General features: G+C 35.7%; 2 protein-coding genes and 1 long non-coding RNA gene across 4 annotated transcripts in view; all 3 read left to right on the plus strand.

Annotated features, from left to right (window-relative positions):
• HOXB8 (homeobox B8) overlaps window positions 1–1,336 on the plus strand; it is a 2,240-nt gene extending 904 nt beyond the window's left edge. The window contains exon 2 of one of the 2 annotated variants that reach the window (XM_044055322.1): window positions 349–1,336. In XM_044055322.1, the coding sequence (XP_043911257.1) occupies window positions 349–656 (308 nt within the window). In that variant the 3' untranslated portion in view covers window positions 657–1,336. The remainder of the gene's footprint in view (window positions 1–348) is intronic. The other variant, XM_044055323.1, reaches the window with a different exon arrangement.
• Window positions 1,337–2,409: 1,073 nt separating this feature from the next.
• Window positions 2,410–6,785, plus strand: HOXB7 (homeobox B7). Its single transcript, XM_044055324.1, has 2 exons — window positions 2,410–3,103; window positions 5,825–6,785. The coding sequence occupies exons 1-2, from the start codon at window positions 2,698–2,700 to the stop codon at window positions 6,085–6,087; spliced, it is 669 nt and encodes a 222-aa protein (XP_043911259.1). The 5' UTR covers window positions 2,410–2,697; the 3' UTR covers window positions 6,088–6,785.
• Window positions 6,786–18,739: 11,954 nt separating this feature from the next.
• Window positions 18,740–20,000, plus strand: part of LOC122788271 — a 179,171-nt gene continuing 177,910 nt past the window's right edge. The window contains exon 1 of the long non-coding RNA XR_006362625.1: window positions 18,740–19,135. This is a non-coding gene — a long non-coding RNA (uncharacterized LOC122788271). The remainder of the gene's footprint in view (window positions 19,136–20,000) is intronic.

Here is a 20,000-nt window from a genome sequence, read left to right on the forward strand (position 1 = left end):
ATTACTTTATAGTTTAATGACCCTGAAGAAGCTTTCTTCTTGTGGGAATCACAGAGAGCCTCTTTTAGACTTTCACCAAGTTGATTGCATCTTTATTTACACACTCACAAACTAACATCTGTTGTCTTTTCTAGAACATTGCTTATAAACATCATAGAAAACTTGGTTTATAATTTCAGCCCTGCTTCACTTTAATTCTATACTTTGCTGAAAACCGCGAATCATTGCTTGAAGTGCTGTATCTGTACATTTCAGTGATATGAATAAATATATATATATATTCTTGGAATTTACTGATATGTATATATATATTTTTAATTATGTATACATTTCCCCTTATTTTCCCAGTAGCTGCTGGACGGAGACGAGGAAGACAGACATACAGTCGTTACCAGACCCTGGAACTGGAGAAAGAATTCCTGTTTAATCCTTACCTGACTCGCAAACGACGGATTGAAGTATCCCATGCCCTAGGACTGACAGAAAGACAGGTTAAAATCTGGTTCCAAAACAGGAGGATGAAATGGAAAAAGGAGAATAACAAAGATAAGTTCCCAAGCACCAAATGTGAACAAGAAGAACTCGAGAAGCAAAAAACCGAAAGGTCAGAAGATGCGGAAGAGACCGTAGAAGGACAGAAAAAAGACAACAAATGAACGTTTATTACCTTAATGGTCACTTGTAAAGTCCCGACTTCTCAATGACTGCGATCATTCTAGGAGGAAGGCTCTCCAGCTGTTGTGAACAATTAGTTGAATGAGTCGTATTTCTGATAATATTTTGATACAGAAACTAAAACTAAGAAACAATGATGAATTACATTAGTCTCTCTTTTGAGAGATGTGCTCACCAATAGTGAATTGTATTCTCTTCTGTGGAACCTTACTGTGATTTTTTGTAATATTCAGCACTGCTTTTCAATGCTATAGATAGCTTGGGTTACCTTGTGCAGTTCCTTAAATACGATTATTGTAATTAAATGGATTGTGTTTCTTCTTTCTATTTTATTTTGCCTTTCCTTTCTTGAGGGAGGGGGAACCAACAACATGAAACTGCCTATTGGTACTGTAGTCTTACTTCTGTTTACCTTGTAGTATATTCTGTGCTTAATGCAGACCTTTTGGTTTTTCAGTTGTGTTAGCATGCACACAGTGACATGGGCTGTAAAGTGCTTCTGCGTTTACTGTGGAAAAGGAATGTATACTGTATATGTGAATTGCTTTATGGGGGATCCTGATGATATATCCGATTGTCCTCCATCACTTTGTTCTATTGTCTAAACCTGGAAGCGGCGAAAGAAACAAGTACAATAAAATTTACAAGCGAGAACCCGTGACATCATTGGTTTGCTCTGCTTCATTTCCTTCAGACTGTTCAGCTAGAAAGAAAATAAAACACAGCTTTGTAACAGGCATTGCAGTCAAATGTGGCCTTTCTGTCAAGGGGAGCAAGAAATAGCGAGCTTTCTTCTGTAAACCAAAAGCTACTTTAGTGCAAGAGAGTTAAATCTCTGCATGAAGCTCCACATTAGCATTATTCATTTATTTATTTCTGAGAAATAAATGACTCAAGTATATATTTTAAAATAAGTCACGTGTATATAACATTTCAGGTAACTGCTACATTGTTACAGACATGGAACGTTGAGTAAGTATAAGAACTACCAAGAACGTAAGTAAACAAGAAGAAATGGAAGTACTTGGGAGTGATGTATATGCTGAAACTTAATTAATCTAACATGGTGGTTGCCTTAGCCATGCAGTGTACTTAACGTATACCCATGGAAAGTTAAAAGAGATTATTTATGTTCTTGCCATGCCTTGCTTCTTTCATCTGTTAATCTGAGTACAATTAAATTAAGTAGACATATTTGTACGCCTTTCAAGTAAAGACTCTGGCGCCTGTCATTTCCTTACTGTAGTATATCGAGTAAAAAGCCGTTCGGGTTAGCATGCTAAATTTTTAAAATTCTATTTCAGTAGCTCTTAACAGCCGCTGTATAATCTAAGCGCACCATGAAGCTAACACCAAGTGCTGCTGTTGCACAACTACCGAAACTCCTGGTGTCCTGTCCGAGATGAAACAAATATTGGGAAAAGTCTAGTGTGCTGCAGTAATAAAAGGTGTGTGTGTGTGTGTGTGTGTTGGGGGGTGTCTGTGCAAAAACAGGGTGTAGTCATGTATGTGCGTGTGGAGGGGACGCTTTATGATTCTTATGACAGTTACTTAAAAATGCTACTTACTGTCCAGATGAGCACTGTCTGCATATTGGACGAAATGTAGCGATATTTCAGGGGTGCTGCGCAATAAACGTAGCCCACTCCATGTATGTCTGACAGCACAGACAAAAAGTCCGTTTTAGCATTTGAGATTGTATCACTGAGGAGAGCTGACTGTCCACTTCTTATTTCCTCGGGGAACTTTAAGCATTCCGCATATATATTTAGAGTTATATAACAAAACAGTCATCACATATTTTATAAACTAACAGTATTACAGATTTTCTACATTACAGGGTCAGTGGGAAGCCAGGTTTTAATTGGCTGCTAAAAAATCACGTGAGTAAGCGTCACGTGGTGCAGGAGGAAAAAGGGGGTCCTTTTTGGTGTAAATCTGGACTCTAATTCCGTAATATATCAAGGTACCTCGTAAAACCGACACTAAAACGTCCTGGCCTACAAATCACCCGCCCAAATTATGAGTTCATTGTATTATGCGAATGCTTTATTTTCCAAATATCAAGCAGCAAGTTCGGTTTTCCCGTCCGGGGTTTTTCCAGAGCAAACTTCTTGTGCTTTTGCTTCAAATTCCCAACGATCTGGATATGGTTCGGGGTCTGGAGCTTCTTTTGCTGCTTCCATGCCTTCCATGCCCGCTTTATATTCCAGTGGAAGTAGCCTACATCCCCAGACCTCTGGTATGTATTCCACTGGCTATGGTCTCGAAGCAAGTTCTTTCAACATGCATTGCTCACCATTTGAGCAGAGCCTCTCCATTATGTGTCCAGGGGATGCCTCCAAGCAAAACTGCAACAAAACGGAGCAGAGAGACCCCGAACACAGCGACAATAACTTCCGGATCTATCCTTGGATGAGAAGCACAGGTAAGGTCCTCCGGATAAAATTCAATAAATGTTTCAACGCTGTTGATTTGTTGTATTTAGAGCCTACTATTGTGCCTATAATGAACATTGTGAAGAATCCGTTAAACATATACATTTAAGTGTTAAGGATATGGACTGCAAAGGCACCTCGTACCATAAAGACGCCCAGTGTGAATGAGGAACCTTAAGCCCTCTGTCTTTGCTATACTTTTTTATTTCGTCTTTCCTGACGCCAGTCTTCTGATGGGACCAATATTTGCGGATGCCAGAGCCAGGAGTGGTTGTTTCCAAAGAGTTGATACAGTTATTCGCTCAGCAGCCATGCCACACTCGCTGTATAAAATGTATAAAATGACTGGAGGTCCCTTGTCTTAATCCTGTCCGAAATTAGAAGTGTTTCTCAGTTAGAGTAGACACAGAAGAACACAAACACTCCTTAATTTGACAAGTGTTTTTGTTTTTTTTAGACTGCTTTGATCATTTTAAAATTACAACAGCGTCTTTATGAGTGTTGGCTGGTAAACCTGGAGCTATGAAATAAAATGACAAGACTGCTACAACACACATTTTGCAGAATTTATGACACTGTTAAATCCTTCCAAAATATTACTGCGAATTACATTCTCTGTGATCAGGCCCTGTAGGAATCCACCGGATTCTATAGTCCTTCTGTAAGTCATAGAGATGGCTTGCAGGGAATAAGTAAGTCATAGAGATTGCTTGCAGGGAATATTTATTTGAAAAGACTGCGAAAAAACTGCGTGTCTTGTATTTGCCTAAATGTCCTTTTTAAGGTTGGATGGTACCATATAAATATAGGAGTAGTTATTTAAAGGATTTGTGCATCTAACTAGAGAGCAGGCCGTAGTCCCAGTTCTAATTTTACTTCAGATATCTGTTACTGTGTATTGTTAACGAGGATGCAGTCTGATTCAGGAAACACTCTTTAAATGATGACGCCTTGGAGAAGTTTATGTTGTATTAATGCCCATCGCTTGACAGTTTTGACTGAGCATCAGGCGGTATTAATTTATAATGTACACGCCGACTTGCTGGCATTAGTGCAGTTTTCCCCAAAGTGCTGATGTGTTACTTAAAATGCTGTTATATTAATAAAGTTGCACCCCCAACACACACACGGTAGGGGCGTATAGTTTCCTTTTTAGAATTCAGGGAAAACCTGAAGAAGAAAAAAAAAAATAGTTCCTGCTTTTGATTTGGCCCATAAACATTTTGTAGTCTGGCTGCCAACCCACAGACAAAACAGAGTGTTACGAGAATGTTTACTAAGTTCTTGTTTTCAGACATTGCACAAAATGCAATGGTTCATTGTAGGTATCCAAAAGCTTAATTAGAATTAACTATTCCATGTGTCCTGATAACCATGAGTATCCGTGAGTAGATTCCACCCACTGATGGGTGCCCGTTACTTTTGTTTCTACCAAAAGTATAGCTTCAGTGACATTAGACTGCCTGCTTAGACAGCATGTCATTTGTGCACGTCAAGTACTATTTCGCTTAACCTTGCAGGATACATGTTTTGATATACGTGTGCATTAGTTTATTGTGATGCTGTTAGGAGACAAGCGGCTTGGTAATCTGCCGTTATTATTACTGCTATTTTAAATAACTTAAAACAACCATATCTAAAGGAAGGACGCCCTGGTTTTGATGAAAAGTGATGTATTTGAAGGTTGCAGTATATCCTAAGTACAACGGTAAACCCGGTTCTTCTTTGTGTAAGGCAGTTGTCTACTAATAAACATTGACAATGGACCTGTAATTTTCATGTTGTTGGGGCTCTTACCGACACAAACAGAAGATATCGTGTCAAGAAGAAAGTCAGTGTGACAGTAGGTTACCACTGTCCCAAACCCCAGGGTTTGCAGTGCTAAACCTGAAATGTAGTTGAGCTGCCTAGGCTAGTATCCCAGCAGACCTCGTCTTTTGGAGTTCCTCTTTTAAGGCGATGCGTGGCAGTGTTGTCCAGCACCTTAATCCTCCGCGCTCCTGTTAATGGACACGTTGCTATAGTAGCTGGTATGAATAACCAACCTTTAGTCTATATTAGTATAAACATCCCTAAACAGGTCAATAAGTCTGCTGCTGGCTGGCTTAATTTTGTCTGCATATTAACCCACACAGAGTTCAGTATCAACTGAAGAAACGATTTTGCATTTTTCAACAAAAATATATGGAAAACCTGATGGCGATTTGACACTGTTACTGACTATATCAATGACAGTATTGTAAGGACGGAGTCGCCCAGGTAAATTACATTTTAGTTCAGTTGCTATAATGTTGTTGCCCACGCCCCAAACTTTAAATACTGCTGGTTATCTTTATTTAGAAATGAGGGCGAACTTGTTAAAATAATGTAATGACGTTGGTCAAGTGAAGCTGGTAACGATTTTAAGGGACTAATAGTGACAAACATCCAATTATAAAATGCATTTTCTTTGATAGGTAATTATTTTGGTTTCATTTTTGTAGGTGCACCGTACCCTTCCTTGTCTAAAAAATAATTTTGTGTTACTTTTTATCCATGTTGTATACGTTGAATCACTTTTATTTATCTAATCTGTTCTTCTTCTGTCTTTTTTTTTTCATAAAACGTATTTCGTGTTATTTTTATGCAAACTGCGTAACCTGTTCTTATTGTTTTGGTTCACTTGCTTATTTTTCAAGTCCGTTAAATGGTTTCTGTTTGGTGATCCACAGGGTCCGACAGAAAGAGGGGTCGCCAGACTTACACACGGTACCAAACTCTGGAGTTGGAAAAAGAGTTTCACTACAATCGTTACTTAACCAGACGAAGACGCATCGAGATCGCCCATGCACTTTGTCTTACCGAAAGACAGATTAAAATCTGGTTCCAAAACAGACGCATGAAGTGGAAGAAAGAAAACAAAACTTCTGGCCAGCCTGCAAGCAACCAGGAAAAAACAGAGGCAGAAGAGGAAGAGGAGGAGGAGGAAGAGTGAATGCTTAACTACAAATTGCTCAAACCAAGAAGCTGATTAGCAGACTGAAATGGGCATAATATATTCTGCTCCCAACACTGAAATGCATACTACCTAAAACCGAAGATCTTTTTTTTTCTGTACAGCGGCAAGGATATTACCTAACTGTTACACATATTGTTATTTTTTATTTTTATGTGAGTCTTACTGTAGCTGTGTTGTCTTACAGTGCGGAAATGTATTATTTTGAGGTTGAGAGGGTCACATAGGCCTGGGTTTCAACCCTGCACCCCTTCAGTTTGCAAGTATTGTCTGACTTGGATTTACACCACACCAGGAAGGTCCCAAACTTTTTATATCTTACAAAACATTTCAGCAGTGACCCTCTTTCCTTTTGAAATAAGCTGTATCCTTCCGCACTGAAATGTGTCCTTGTAAAACTTGGTTTTAAAACGTAAAGTATAAAAGGGAACTTCCTTGGCACAGATCTGTACATAAAGAAGTCGTGCAATGTACAACTTGCACTGCATCTCTCTTGATGTTGTTCTCAGTGTCTTGTATTGAATGTGTTTTTCAGCGGACCACTTGTAAATGGCACTAGATACTTTGTGTTGTGATATTTTCGTTTTGCTAGACGTCTGTAGTTGACAGTTGCACCTTGGAACACTTAACTCGCAATAAAGCAATTTATTTGGTTTAAAATAAACATTTAAATTGAACTCTGGCTTTCCTTTTTCAGTTAAATGGTCTGTATCTTGCAAATGTAATGTGTTGTTTAATATTGCACAGGGTCTGTTCTCGTCTCTACTGCCCATTTCTTCAAGTGTGCAAATCTAAAACATCCAGATGTTTTGGGCTACTACTCCCAGAAATGTAAAACTGTCTGACAACTTATTGGTATGTGCTATTGCTTGCAGAATTCATCATAGAAAGGAATATGAGCTTTATTTTACACTATAAGCTCCCTACACACACACACACACACACACACACACTTGGCTTATGCATTACTGTTAATTACTATTAGGAGGTGTTTCGTTTTTCAAACAACCACCACTAATATTTTCATTGTTATTAAACAGAGGATAGAAACACTTGTGGTATGCAGTGATCGAAAACATATAAAATGGTTGAGGCACACTAAAATTAAAAGGAAAAATGAAATATGTACACTACACATTTTGAGATGACAGTTAAAAATGCTGACTGTGTAGTTTTTTAAATGTTCTTTTTATTTTAACATCTGAAACAAAGTGCATGAACGAGGCCCATTTTTGCCCCTACAAGTCAGAGGCAGTTAGCTAAGGGTGAATTACACAGTAAAATATATAGCTTGAAAATGCATAACCTACATATAAAATATACTGCTTGCAAAACCATACATATATCTATGAGTAGAATTAATTGTTGACATTATGCAGTAGTTAAGGTAATACATAGAGCCAAACATTAGTCACTTGACAAAAGAATGAAATTAGTTGATTGCATATATTACAGTAGTTCCTGAGCGCAGAAAACACTCAGTAAATGAAGTTTACATAATCAGTGATAGGCTCAGAAAATGTGTTACAGTTGGTACCAAGTTTAAACTGATATTTAGTTATTTTATTTTAATTTTCCATGCATTTTTGGGAAATTGCAGAGAGACAAATGACATAAAAGGTTCTAAAACCTAAAACGGGGTAACAATGTGTCAGAAGTATAGAACATGGATGCTTATGACTCTGTCATTGTAAGCTCCTTCAAATGCCATATAAGTAGCCGCCTCTAAATATCAGAAAAGTACCTCAGGCCTCCCTCTATACAGAAAATCATATGCTGCTGTATCCAGCGACAGCATACACACAAATACCCGAACATGGGTCATTGTTCTTTAATTACTGATTATCAGCAAGTAACTCCCATTTAAAGGTTATCTTTCTGAATGTAGTCAAGTACATTTAGTCCCATATAAAATGAATACTGGCTAATTAAATTTAAGAATATAATGTTTTTAGACTTCCTTGGGCTTCCACTGCAACATGCCTGGAGCTCCACAAAGAAAGACACATTTCAGCATTTCAGAATCCCTGGCACAGAAGGATAGTAGAACAGAACAAGTAGATATGAGGACAAAGTAAATAGCTTCTGTGGTAAGTAGTTTGCGTGCATGTATTTGTAGTTTGATGTAACCTGATCAGAGACAATTTAAGTGGAGAGCTGTGGAAAAAGAAAGCAGGACCTCACTTAAAAAATAACACAACAGCACACTAAAGGAGATTAGTGGCACAAAGGGAAACAGGCTTATGGCAGAGTATAGCAGTTAAGCATTAGAACAGGCATGTGCATATGTCACCATGTCTATCTAATGACCACTGGATAGGCTGCTATATAAATGTCTTGTTCACAAGTTCCAGGGGGCAACACGGTGTTGAAATTTAAAACATTTATTCAAAAAACAATATATGTTAGTCAGGAATCTTTAGCTAGTACTGACGGTGAATGTGACTTTTCTAGGTTTAAGTACAGGCATGACTCAAGCAGAGTTAAACGGCCACTAAAGACAGAAACCTGAAATGTAGCTATTTTATTTTGCCATAAAATTCTACACAATCCAAACCTGATAGCAGTACAATAACTAGTTATTAATAATTTTTAATTTTTATAAGCCTGAATGCCCTCGTGAGCTGGAAGACAGACATGCTGATGTGAGCTTTCATTGGAAAGCTATTTCTTGTTTATAATGCAGTGTGAACGCACAGCTGATTAGACTGCAACAACAGTTTGAGAATCCTCAGTATAAAAGTAAGCGATTTTTGCACTGTTTCTTGCATATTTGTTTGCTATATACATGTTACACCTCTGTGAAAAGATCTTACAAAACAACAATGAAACATCTGAGATGGCTACCTGCAGGCAGAAAACCCAAGTGTGATGACTGCAACAGTGAAACACAAATAACATCATAACCTTTTTTAAAAAAAAGTTGCTATCTTGTGAGTTTCAGGTCTTGTCTTCCTACTCTGAGTCATCCAGAAGGTAACGTTTTCTGGCTTACAAAGTTCAGCTAATTACTAAAGTTGTTCTTGGTGGTTATTAGGTTTATTTGACTTCAGACTTCAAAAGGCTTTAGAGTTTTATGACACCAGACAATGGAAAGAATGTAGCTATAAAGAGCTAGGAATTTAGTGAATGAATAGCTTTATTACCTCAGTAGGGGTGAAATAATAATAATAATAATAATAATAATAATAATAATAACAATAATAAACAGTAAAAGTTACAAGTAACTTGCTGTGTGTTTTCCTTGGCAAAAGACTTTCAGATGTGATAGGCAAAATTAATGCAAGACAGACTTACATTAGACCTAAAGGAAGTATCATTCAGCCTTCATGGTGTGTACTGTGGAAGCAGATGGGGGCAGAAATGCCCCACCTGCAGAGGGCAGACTACAATAGAAACACCACAGATGGAGAGGAACTTCTAAGTCATGTTTTTTTATGTAACAGTATGGACATAATTTTCTAAGGACGATGGACATCATTCTCGAAGGATGATAATTCACTCTGGGAAAAATAAATGTTATGGTTTAGGGCATAGTTGTCTTCTAAGATGTCATGTAGCAATAGGATCACACAGCACTTCATCCAGCACATATCTAGAGTATTATCACTACCTTAACTATATCCATAGGCTCTATATTCAACACCACACAAAGAGCAAATCATAATATTCTTAGTAGAGTGTATTTAATAAAACACTAATTCAGTACATTTTGTGAGATGTAAACTTTCAAAAGCAGAAAAGGAAACATCTTTTAAGCCTTATGATATCATTCATCTTTATGGATTTCTTTATTTGATGGCCACATTTTGTAACTTTAAAGGCATTTGTTTTGCATGTTCATGCCTAGGACTGTCAATATAAATGTTTTATTCACAAGCCTTTGCAATGTCCATGTGTCCTGTTTTTCAGAGTTCTTTTCAAGTTACTTCTTCCCTCCTTTTCAGCACTGTCCAACATCAATGCCAAACATTAGTCGTGGCTACCAGTAAAAACTTATTTATTTATTTGTTGACTTTTGTTTGCTGGGAAGGTCTGAATGGATACTTTTATCCATTTTCAATGGTTGCCTGGACAGAAAAGCTCCATAAATAAAAGAACAGAAAATACACATACATGGATGAAAACTGGCATCATATTATAATGTAAATTCATAGACTAATATAACTATTAACATTGCCACTACCTTCCCTATACTTATATATTCTATATTCAACACTACACAAAAAATAAATCATAATATTCTTAGTAATGTATATTTAATAAAACACTAGTAAAATTCATTATGCTCTGTGGGATGTAAACTTTCACAGAAGCAGAAAATGTCAAAGCTTTTAAGCCTTTGATATCATTCCTCTGTATGCATTTTTTATTTTATGGTCATGCTTTGTTATGTTAAAAGCATTTGTTTTGCATATGCATGCCTAGACTGTCAATATAAATGTTTTATTCACAGGCCTTTGCAATGTCCCTGCATCCTGTTTTTCAGAGTTCCTTTTCAAGTTATTTCTTACCTCCTTTTCCTTTTCAGCAGTGTTCATCATCAATGCAGAACATTACTTTACGGCTACCACTACAAAATGATTTATTTATTTACTGACATTTTTTTACTGTGAAACTGAATGGATAATTTTATCCATTTTCAGTGGATGCCAGAAAAGCTCCACCAATAAAATAATAGAAAATACATATACATGAGTGAAAAGTGGCATCACATTACAATTCGTTGCAAATTCATACTGTAGATTAATACAAATATTAATACACATATTTATAGTAATAATAATAATAATACACATAAAATAGTGCATATATACCATCATTAAAAGAAGATAAATGTAATATTGTATAGCACTGAAAAGTGTTGACATTATAAATGGAAAACTTAATATGCACTGATAAAGCAAATGTCAGAATGGAAACTTCAAACAGTAGATTAGAAGGAGAAGCTTCCCTGTGTAAAACGTAACACACCTTTAATAACCAGCAGCAAAAACATGCTCAGACAAACACAAATAAAGGTTGAGCTCTTTAGAGAGTTTTAAATGATACACTTTATTTATTTTCAGTATAGAACATTGTGTCATCATTTGTACATGACAGATATTCAATTACCCCACAACATACAGTTGAAGCATCTTCAGTAGAAATAAACAGCATAGTCACTGGAATTAAAATGGCTTCTGTTCGTTTTTAAAGAGCCATCATCCAATTTATCAAATGCTTGAGGTTTTCTACAAGAATATTTCTTATTTAGAAATAAAACATATAACGTACTGTACCACACACAACATATTTATTCCTTGTTGCAGATACTATGTATGTATGTATTTATATTTTTATTTAGTTAAGTAGATGAACTTGACCAATGTGGTCCTTGCAGTCAAACCTTGTTAGAAATATCAGAACAGAAAAGGAATCTACATATGATTTGCAGTTTCAAACAAACAAAAGTACAAAAGAAAGAACAGAAAATGTATATATTAACAGAACTTAGAACCAAAATTCCAGCATTGTTCTTACAATATGTGCTCTAATAAATGCAGTCCTGCAGAAATAAAGAAAATTCATGAAGGCAGGCCTAAAAGAAGAGGTGTTGCATAAGGAAGACAATACAGTTGCACTCACTTCACTGTTGAAAAAGTCTGCTGGCTGTAGACAAGTGTCATGTTGCTTTCTGCTTTCCCTGAAGTTTGGGTGAAAACTTCCCAACATCATTTCACATAACTGCATTTCTCCTTGTTTTACTTCTGATAGGACAATGCAGAAACTGCCACTTCCTCGCACTTCAAAGGTCTAAGAAAATATCAAAAAAAGTGCCACAAAAACTCCTATTATACAAAAGGTTCAACAAACATAAAGTGATGCATATTAAGGCAGTTTCTTCCAAAAGAAGTTTTAATTGTACTCCATCAGCTTGGAATTACTGTGTGTGCATATGCGTGTGTGTGTGTGTGTGTGTGTGTGCGTGTGTGTGTGTGTGTGTGTGCGTGCATGCGCACGCACACACACACACACACACACACACGCATGTCAAGTTTGGATGAAAGAAAAACAGAAGGTTCAAATGACTTCACACTCTGTTGTAACCCCAGATTTGTAAATGTCAATGTTTGTACACCAGCACATATTAACTGTGTCTGGTGTTTTTTATTTTCACCACGTGTAACCATGGAGGAAGAATATATAATTATGGTGATGAGAGGAGAGTTCCCACCCACAGGGGGATGCAGTGGAAGGTCCCACTCTGCAAAAATGCTTCTTATGGTACATATGCTGTGTAGAATGCTATCAAGGAAATGAATTTATGTCTACTGTTTTTCTTTCTTTACCTTCAGTGAAATGATACTATATATATATATATATATATATATATATATATATATATACAAAGAGAGAGAGAACACTAGAGTTAGAGAAAACTTCCCCACAATCCCTTGCTGTGCATGTGCACATATACGGGTTCCAGGCACACAGTCGAGTACCGCTGTGCTTTGTACCAGATTCCTGTAGTTTCAATTGATTGAATATTGCAGTAATCATGTATAGCTTATCAAAGTGAATGGCTCCCAGTGCTACACCAGCAGCTTCATCTGTACACAGTGTTTATTGTTACCTAATATGTGTGTGTGTGTGTGTGTGTGTGTGTGTGTGTGTGTGTGTGTGTGTGTGTGTGTGTGTGTGTGTGTGTGTGTGTGTGTGTGTGGGATAAATATATTTAAAATATACCAAGCTTCAGCTTAGTTATTTAAAATGTGTTGCTGTGTTGTTGTACTGGTGAGAAAGCTTTATTTTTTTACTTATGTTACATATAAGCTTTACATATAGTCATGTACTGTGACATTCTTTAACCACTTTTTGCTTTATTTTTCTATTAGTATAATTATTTCTAACAAGCAAACAATGTGCAAGATAACAAAATAGAGCCTACTGTCTATGGTAAAAAAGTGAAGCATTTACATCACAAACTATATGTAATACATTAAAGCTTTCCTTGTCCTGCTTGCAGCTTTCATTTTTCTTGCAGACAAGTATATAATACTTGATTTCTACTGACACCTGTCTTGGTCTTTCTTCAGAAACAGAGCTCACTTTCTAAAGTGTAAGTTGTAAAGTGCTGTGAAAATTTGGCACTGTATGGCACTGAACCAATAAACAAGAAGCTATACATTATAAACCATTTACATAACCAAATCACTGTTCATTTCAGTGTTACCAGAGATTAATAAAAAGTATTTGTGTTTATGAAAACACTGACAATCTCACACTCTACTACAGTGTATATTACGTGTCTTACTAGGATATAAAATTATGCTTCACTCTCTAAGTAAATTAATACATCTATGATTGCTTGCAATATTTTGCCAAACTTAAATGAATGCCAACATAGTGGTCCAGTAACAGAAAGAAGTGGAATGAAGAGGTAAAGCAATTCCTTTCATTACACAAAAATAGTTTTACAGTACAGCCTGCACCAGATCCACACTGTTTACTACTTCATTTTTCTGCATACAAGTGTTTGTGTTAACTGCTCCACTGAATCTTAATATCACATGCTAGGGAGAGGGAGAGGGAGAGAGATGGAGAGATGGAGAGAGAGGGGGGAGAGAGAGAGGGAGAGAGAGAGAGAGAGGGAGAGAGAGAGAGAGAGAGAGAGAGAGAATGTGTGTGCATGTGTATGTGTGTGCGTGTGCACATGCATGTGCACTCCTGTTTTAAATTAAGCTTGTAAGTGTATTACTTGATATTTATACACCTCAGTATTGGTACAGATAAATATCTTTGGATCAGATAAGACTGTTTATTTCGCAAACATGAAGCAACTCTGTATCATTTTTTGCAGTATTGTTGTTTATCTTGAGTGCATTTTTAAATGCATTTATACAGTTTCCCTAAAGTATGATTTTGTTACTTCTCCTCACTCAACTCCCATGTAAACTGTTGAATTTCTTGTTCCCCAGTACATGCTGAAACAGTAGTAATCCCTTTTCCATTCAACTGCAATCTCCCTAGAACTGTTTGTCATTCCTTTCAAAAAATATGGGGATATATGCATTCATGTTAGTTTTGAGTGTACCTGAATTAGGAAAATACCAACATCACATTTAAACCAAATACATACAGACATACATAAATGTAATATGCCTGGATTCCTTATAGAATGTGTTTGGTTAACTCATTCCAGTGGGCGAGAGGTGTAATGATGTGCATTTGCCTTGAAGCGTTGTTGCATTGTCTCCTAAAAGTAAAGAGATGCAGGAAAAATGAAACTTAAGGAATGTACATCCTCTCACATATCTCCACATGGGAAAAAAAGACTGAAGTGTGCTTAGTTTACATTGCATATATCACTGGTATGTGTGCAGATTATACAACTTCAAGAGATAATTCATTACTTTAATTAAAAGCCTACCGATGATGTACCTAATGTAGCTACCTAACTAAATAGATAAACAGATGGAAAATGCTACTGTGTACTTCCTGGTATTGCCAAAGTACTTACACATATCTATCCATCTATCTATCTATCTATCTATCTATCTATCTATCTATCTATCTATCTATCTATCTATCTATCTATCTCTGTCTGTTATCTATCTATCTATCTATCTATCTATCTATCTATCTATCTATCTATCTATCTATCTATCTATCTATCTATCTATCTATCTATCTATCTATCTATCTATCTATCTATCTATCTATCTATCTATCTCTCTCTCTCTGACTGTTATCTATCTATCTATCTATCTATCTATCTATCTATCTATCTATCTATCTATCTATCTATCTATCTATCTATCTATCTATCCATCCATCCATCTATCTATCTCTGTCTGTTATCTATCTATCGATCTACCAATCGAGCTAGCTGTCTATGTATCTATCTACACATGCAAACACACTAACAGAGACTGTTGCAAGTTTATAAGATGTGAAGCAGAAGTTATGATCCATTATTGCTAATATTCCATGCATCTGCATTTGTATCTGTTTCTTACTGTTATTCTTTGTTTGTTTCGTTTATTTGTTACACAAGTAAACATAGTGCAGACAAATGTCTGTTTTGGGAAGCAACACGGGAACTGTTTTGCAGTTAAATGACTTCCTCATTTTGTGCAGCAGGCGAATGGAATAAAGAGAAACGACGCGCAGCAGCATTCCATTTTAGTCACCCATTACTAAATAGAATACTGCTTGTTTAGTGCCTCATGTCAAAATCCTCACTGCATCTAAAAGTCTTTAAAAATAACTATTTATAAATCACTATTACTTACCTACTAGTTTAGCATATCATTTTAATAAAACTCTAGCATTTAGTTCCATGGCTTTGTATACATTCAGTTTACTGTGGATCTATAAGGTTTAAATAAGCATTGTTTTATAAAGTAAATGTCCTGTATCTTATCAAATGCCTTCCTACTGCAGGCTACACTCGAATGGTTTGTTTAGTACATCACAATCCACTATAAGTCTTACAACAAATGAAGAAGTGCTTTTCATACCTCCCCTCTGTGTTTCACTCTTCTAAATACACACACACACACACACACACACACACACACACACACACACACACACACACACACGCACACACACATGCACACACTCACACAAACACACACACACACACACAAAATAGGTGCAAATCTATGGAACGTGTGTGTGTGTGTGACAGTTTTCCAGTTGAATTCTATGAAAAAGTGCAAAAAGTAAAATGTTATAGAAAAAGGCAGGTTAACAACAGAATTTAAAATTAGTCCTCGTGTATAAAGGCATATATACTGTACATTGGACATTACTATAGTTATATATTTTTTATTTTGTCGGAGTTAATTTTGACACATGTTAGGGATACATTTTAGTGTTATATTTGTTAATATGCCAATGTAATGAATATAACACATACACACAATCACACTTCTGTATCTGTCTCTCTCACACGCTGTCCTGGGAAAGTTTTAAAAATATGTCTTAACAGCTATATAAACACATAAATTACTATCGAGTTTAAACTAAAATTCTATACATTTTAAGGAACTTTGGTGAAAACAAATCTTCAAATTTTAATGTGAAACTATCCAATATACAGCACTACCTACTTTCAAATTGTATATGAAAAACAAGACGATTTTATACTTTAAATGTTTTGGTAGGACAGTGAAAAGTTCAAATAGAGGCAGTTATATTACAAACATGAAAATATCTGAGTATTTTTTAGTTAAAAAAAACGTTAACTGGAAATTACAAAAAATATTAAAAATGTTCTTCATATTTATTTATTTATTTTTATCTCCACACATTTCTCTTGTTTCTAATGGATATTGTTTTTTATTATTTAATATTTAGTCACGGTTTAGTTTTTATGTATATTATCACTTTTTTGTAATACTTATTGTTATAAATTTATATTGATGCATTTTTTGAGGTTATAACATACACACAGAACTCTACACACGAGCCTCTTTTGCAGTAACAGAACTGTTAGAAAACATTAAAAAATTACGTGTGTGTTTGTGTGTGTGTGTGTGTTTGTGTGTGTGTGTGTGTGTGTTTCTTTTTGTGTGCCTTTTAATAAAGTCGTTTTTAACAACGTTATTCAGTTCTATATGTTTTAATTTTGAGTAACAATATAGATACAGAGATTGCCTTCACAAGTTATGAATAATTTTAGTTCTAATGAACAGTATTGTGATCTTATTGTATGTCTTGGTAAGTTGGCTAAATAACATCATTATTTGCTTCCTCTTCCTGTTTATTATTTTATATCGATTTGTATTTTTTTTTTAATGACAACCACACAGCACATTAAAATATAATCAAATCCTATCGCACGCGTTAAAATAACCACATCGAAAATATCAGAATAAATTATACCTACCACCTTTAAAAAATCCTGGTATATCAATCCCATATTCCTGTTTATAGAAACATAATTTCTAAATGCTATAACGCTCTATAAATCTGTATTCTTAGTACACTATACACAAATAATTAGGTTTCGTCAATCTTAAGGCGATGGCAAGACTGAAATTCAGGTGCCGCACTCTTTTTCATTGATCAATGATTATATCCTGTTCTCATCTTTACCACTAAGTGGATTTATCCATGTTCTTCGTTTTATTAACCTACCTATTTTTTCCCATTTTGTCATTTTAGTTACTTTCAAGTGCCTGCAAACAGGTCATAACTGAAAAAGGGCCCTGCATATCCCAGCTCGTTTATTTACTTGCACAAACACTCAAATAAAAAGCAATAACAAAATAAAAATAATACCCCTCATTAGTTTGCTTCACAAAGTGGTACATATTTACGTTTATGAAATAGAGTAATAGAATTTATGTGCGGCCGACAATTATGTGTTTAACTTAAAAAGTCACTTGTATTTTCTCCAGTAAATCCCTTGCACTCATATATGGGTAGTGTGTAAAATCCCCCAAGTGAAATTCAGCACTAAAATAGCATACTATACGCATCATTTACACTAACTAAAAAGCGGAATTCTGTAACAGGATTAGCAGGTAGCTATGGCTGTGTAGCCTGCCGTAGTCATTCTTAAATTCTTCTGATCCAAACCATTTTGTCAGCAGGGGTCATTTTATTCCCAGTAAACTTTGTACAGCGATATGTTTTGCACAGTAATGTCCTCCTTGTACACTAATGTTTATAGTTACTTAAACAGTTATATCTCCAAAAGTAGTGTAGCATTTTAAATGCTATGTTCATGTCACAGAGGGCACTGTATAATTATCTGCGGTCAGACTGCTAGAATTTTACTTTAGTAGTTTTACACAATCCCTAAAAATAACATGGACCACTTAAGTGTTATTAGAAGTGCATGCCCATAGAATTGTTTCACCTATATAATAACTATATCCACAAAATTCAGAGAGGGAAAGTAAGCAATATTTAAATCGGATATATTTTTCTGTCGGCATGACTATTGAAATAGGGAAGGGGTTCTTTTTCAATGTTAACTTTCCTCAGGTAAACATTTAACAGAACACGCAGGTAAATATTTAACAAAAGTGATCACCTTCCAGAAAACATTTTTTTCTATATCATTTTTTATTAAAAACACTCTCGGTAGTTCTTCCTACTTAGGTCTTGCTCAAAAACGACACCATGTTTTAATTGACAATGAACATTTAGACTGGACATGAAATTAAGATGTTATAGCATTTGCGCCTCTTTTATCAATAACAATAACCCACTGTTGTCTCTCTAAACTGACTCCGTGTGTAAAACAAATACTTTGAAAACACCGTGTTGTTATCAGAAAATTATTTCTTATTGGCATTGTTTCTGTTTACTAGCTGTACCGTTTGTAAATGTTTTATTATACAAACAGCTTACTGAAGTATCAAATCCCCATATTATTATAAATATATCTCTATATTTATAAATATATATTTATATATTGGTGAAAAAAAAGATGGCGTCTGAGAAGCCTGCTGTTAAAGCAGTCAAGAAGAAATGCAATAAATTCCTTGTTGTTTTATGAAAATTTACAACTTTGTGATAGAACTTTATGAGTGGCTGGGTACTGGGATTGGCCAGGGCCGGTCATGTGGACGGGGAACCATGAACATGAACTTTTTATGATTTCCCATGTGGTTATATTGCAGCATTCTTTTGGCCACCGCACCTTGGGTCGGATCAGTGTCCTCCTTAAGGACTCTTGCAGTATTTTTACAATTTTACTGCAAATAGTTGTGAATGCTGGAAAGAAGTGGTGTAAGGCAGATATATGCTGATGCGTTTTTTTCCGGCCAGTTTGCCTGCTGGGCTGGGATCTTGGTAGTAATAATGGACGGTTGTAATGGAGGGCGTAAGGGAGAGGGCGCTTCACACTGGAAAACCCGATCACTGATTTAAACTGGGATGTTATTCGGTATCCAATGCAAATGAAATATAGACTGGAGCCTAAATAAGCCACATGTACAATGAACGCCACTTCCATACCAGGGTAATATTTTCCACTACAGAAAATGCTCCATTAGCAGCCGAAGGAATGCGGTGGACGGTAAGGAATTCCTGACCATTTTCTACAATAGTGCTCTGTACTAGTGTCACAGAGCACTGGTCATTTTCTAGAAATAGTGTACAGTACTGGTCAATCAGAGCAGAGATAATGTCCAAAATTCAAGGTAAGAGACAAATGACGCATGTGAATAAACTAACAGTCATAATGAAAACGGAATTCTAAGCTTCTCTAAAGCCTTACTGTTGTGTATATCTGTTGCAGGAGTCGGCCTCAATTAAAATGGTGTGTGTGTGTGTGTGTGTGTGTGTGTGTGTGTGTGTGTGTGTGTGTGTAACTTTAGTGAAGCTTTACAACCTAACTTGTAAGGAGCACTGTGAAAGGTAGACGACATTAAACGATGTTCTTGTTAATATCAATCTTCCATTTTTAATTTGCTGTTCTGCATTGCGTTATATCATCCAGTCACCCAGTACCAGCATTTCTTGTTTTATTGATAGCACGATTTTACAAGGGTGGTAAGTGTACAGGTAAAGGGCAAGATGCCTTCACACAAACGTATAATAGCATTATCTTGTATGGAGTTTTTTTCTTCCCGATTTGTACTCGTATATTATTTAAATATTAAATGGAACATCCTTCTACTTTACCGTCGAGATTTTTTCTACATAACTGTATTTTTTACTTATTCAACATTCTAAAAGGATAAAGAAACAAAAACAAGGATTAACAAAACGTACATGGGGAGAATAAATTATGTTTGACAAAGGGAAATTGTTGGAATAGAAAGATTGAACAGAAACGTCAAAAATAATTTTCCATTTTATTTGTTTAAAACTTCCTATGAAATGTACTATTTTGATTGGCATCTCTCACTCTGCTACTGATTCTTTCACTCTTGGCAAAA

The sequence above is a fragment of the Protopterus annectens genome, chromosome 13.part0 (genome assembly GCF_019279795.1).
Source record: "Protopterus annectens isolate FY-2018-M chromosome 13.part0, PAN1.0, whole genome shotgun sequence".
Lineage (NCBI taxonomy): Eukaryota > Metazoa > Chordata > Ceratodontiformes > Protopteridae > Protopterus > Protopterus annectens.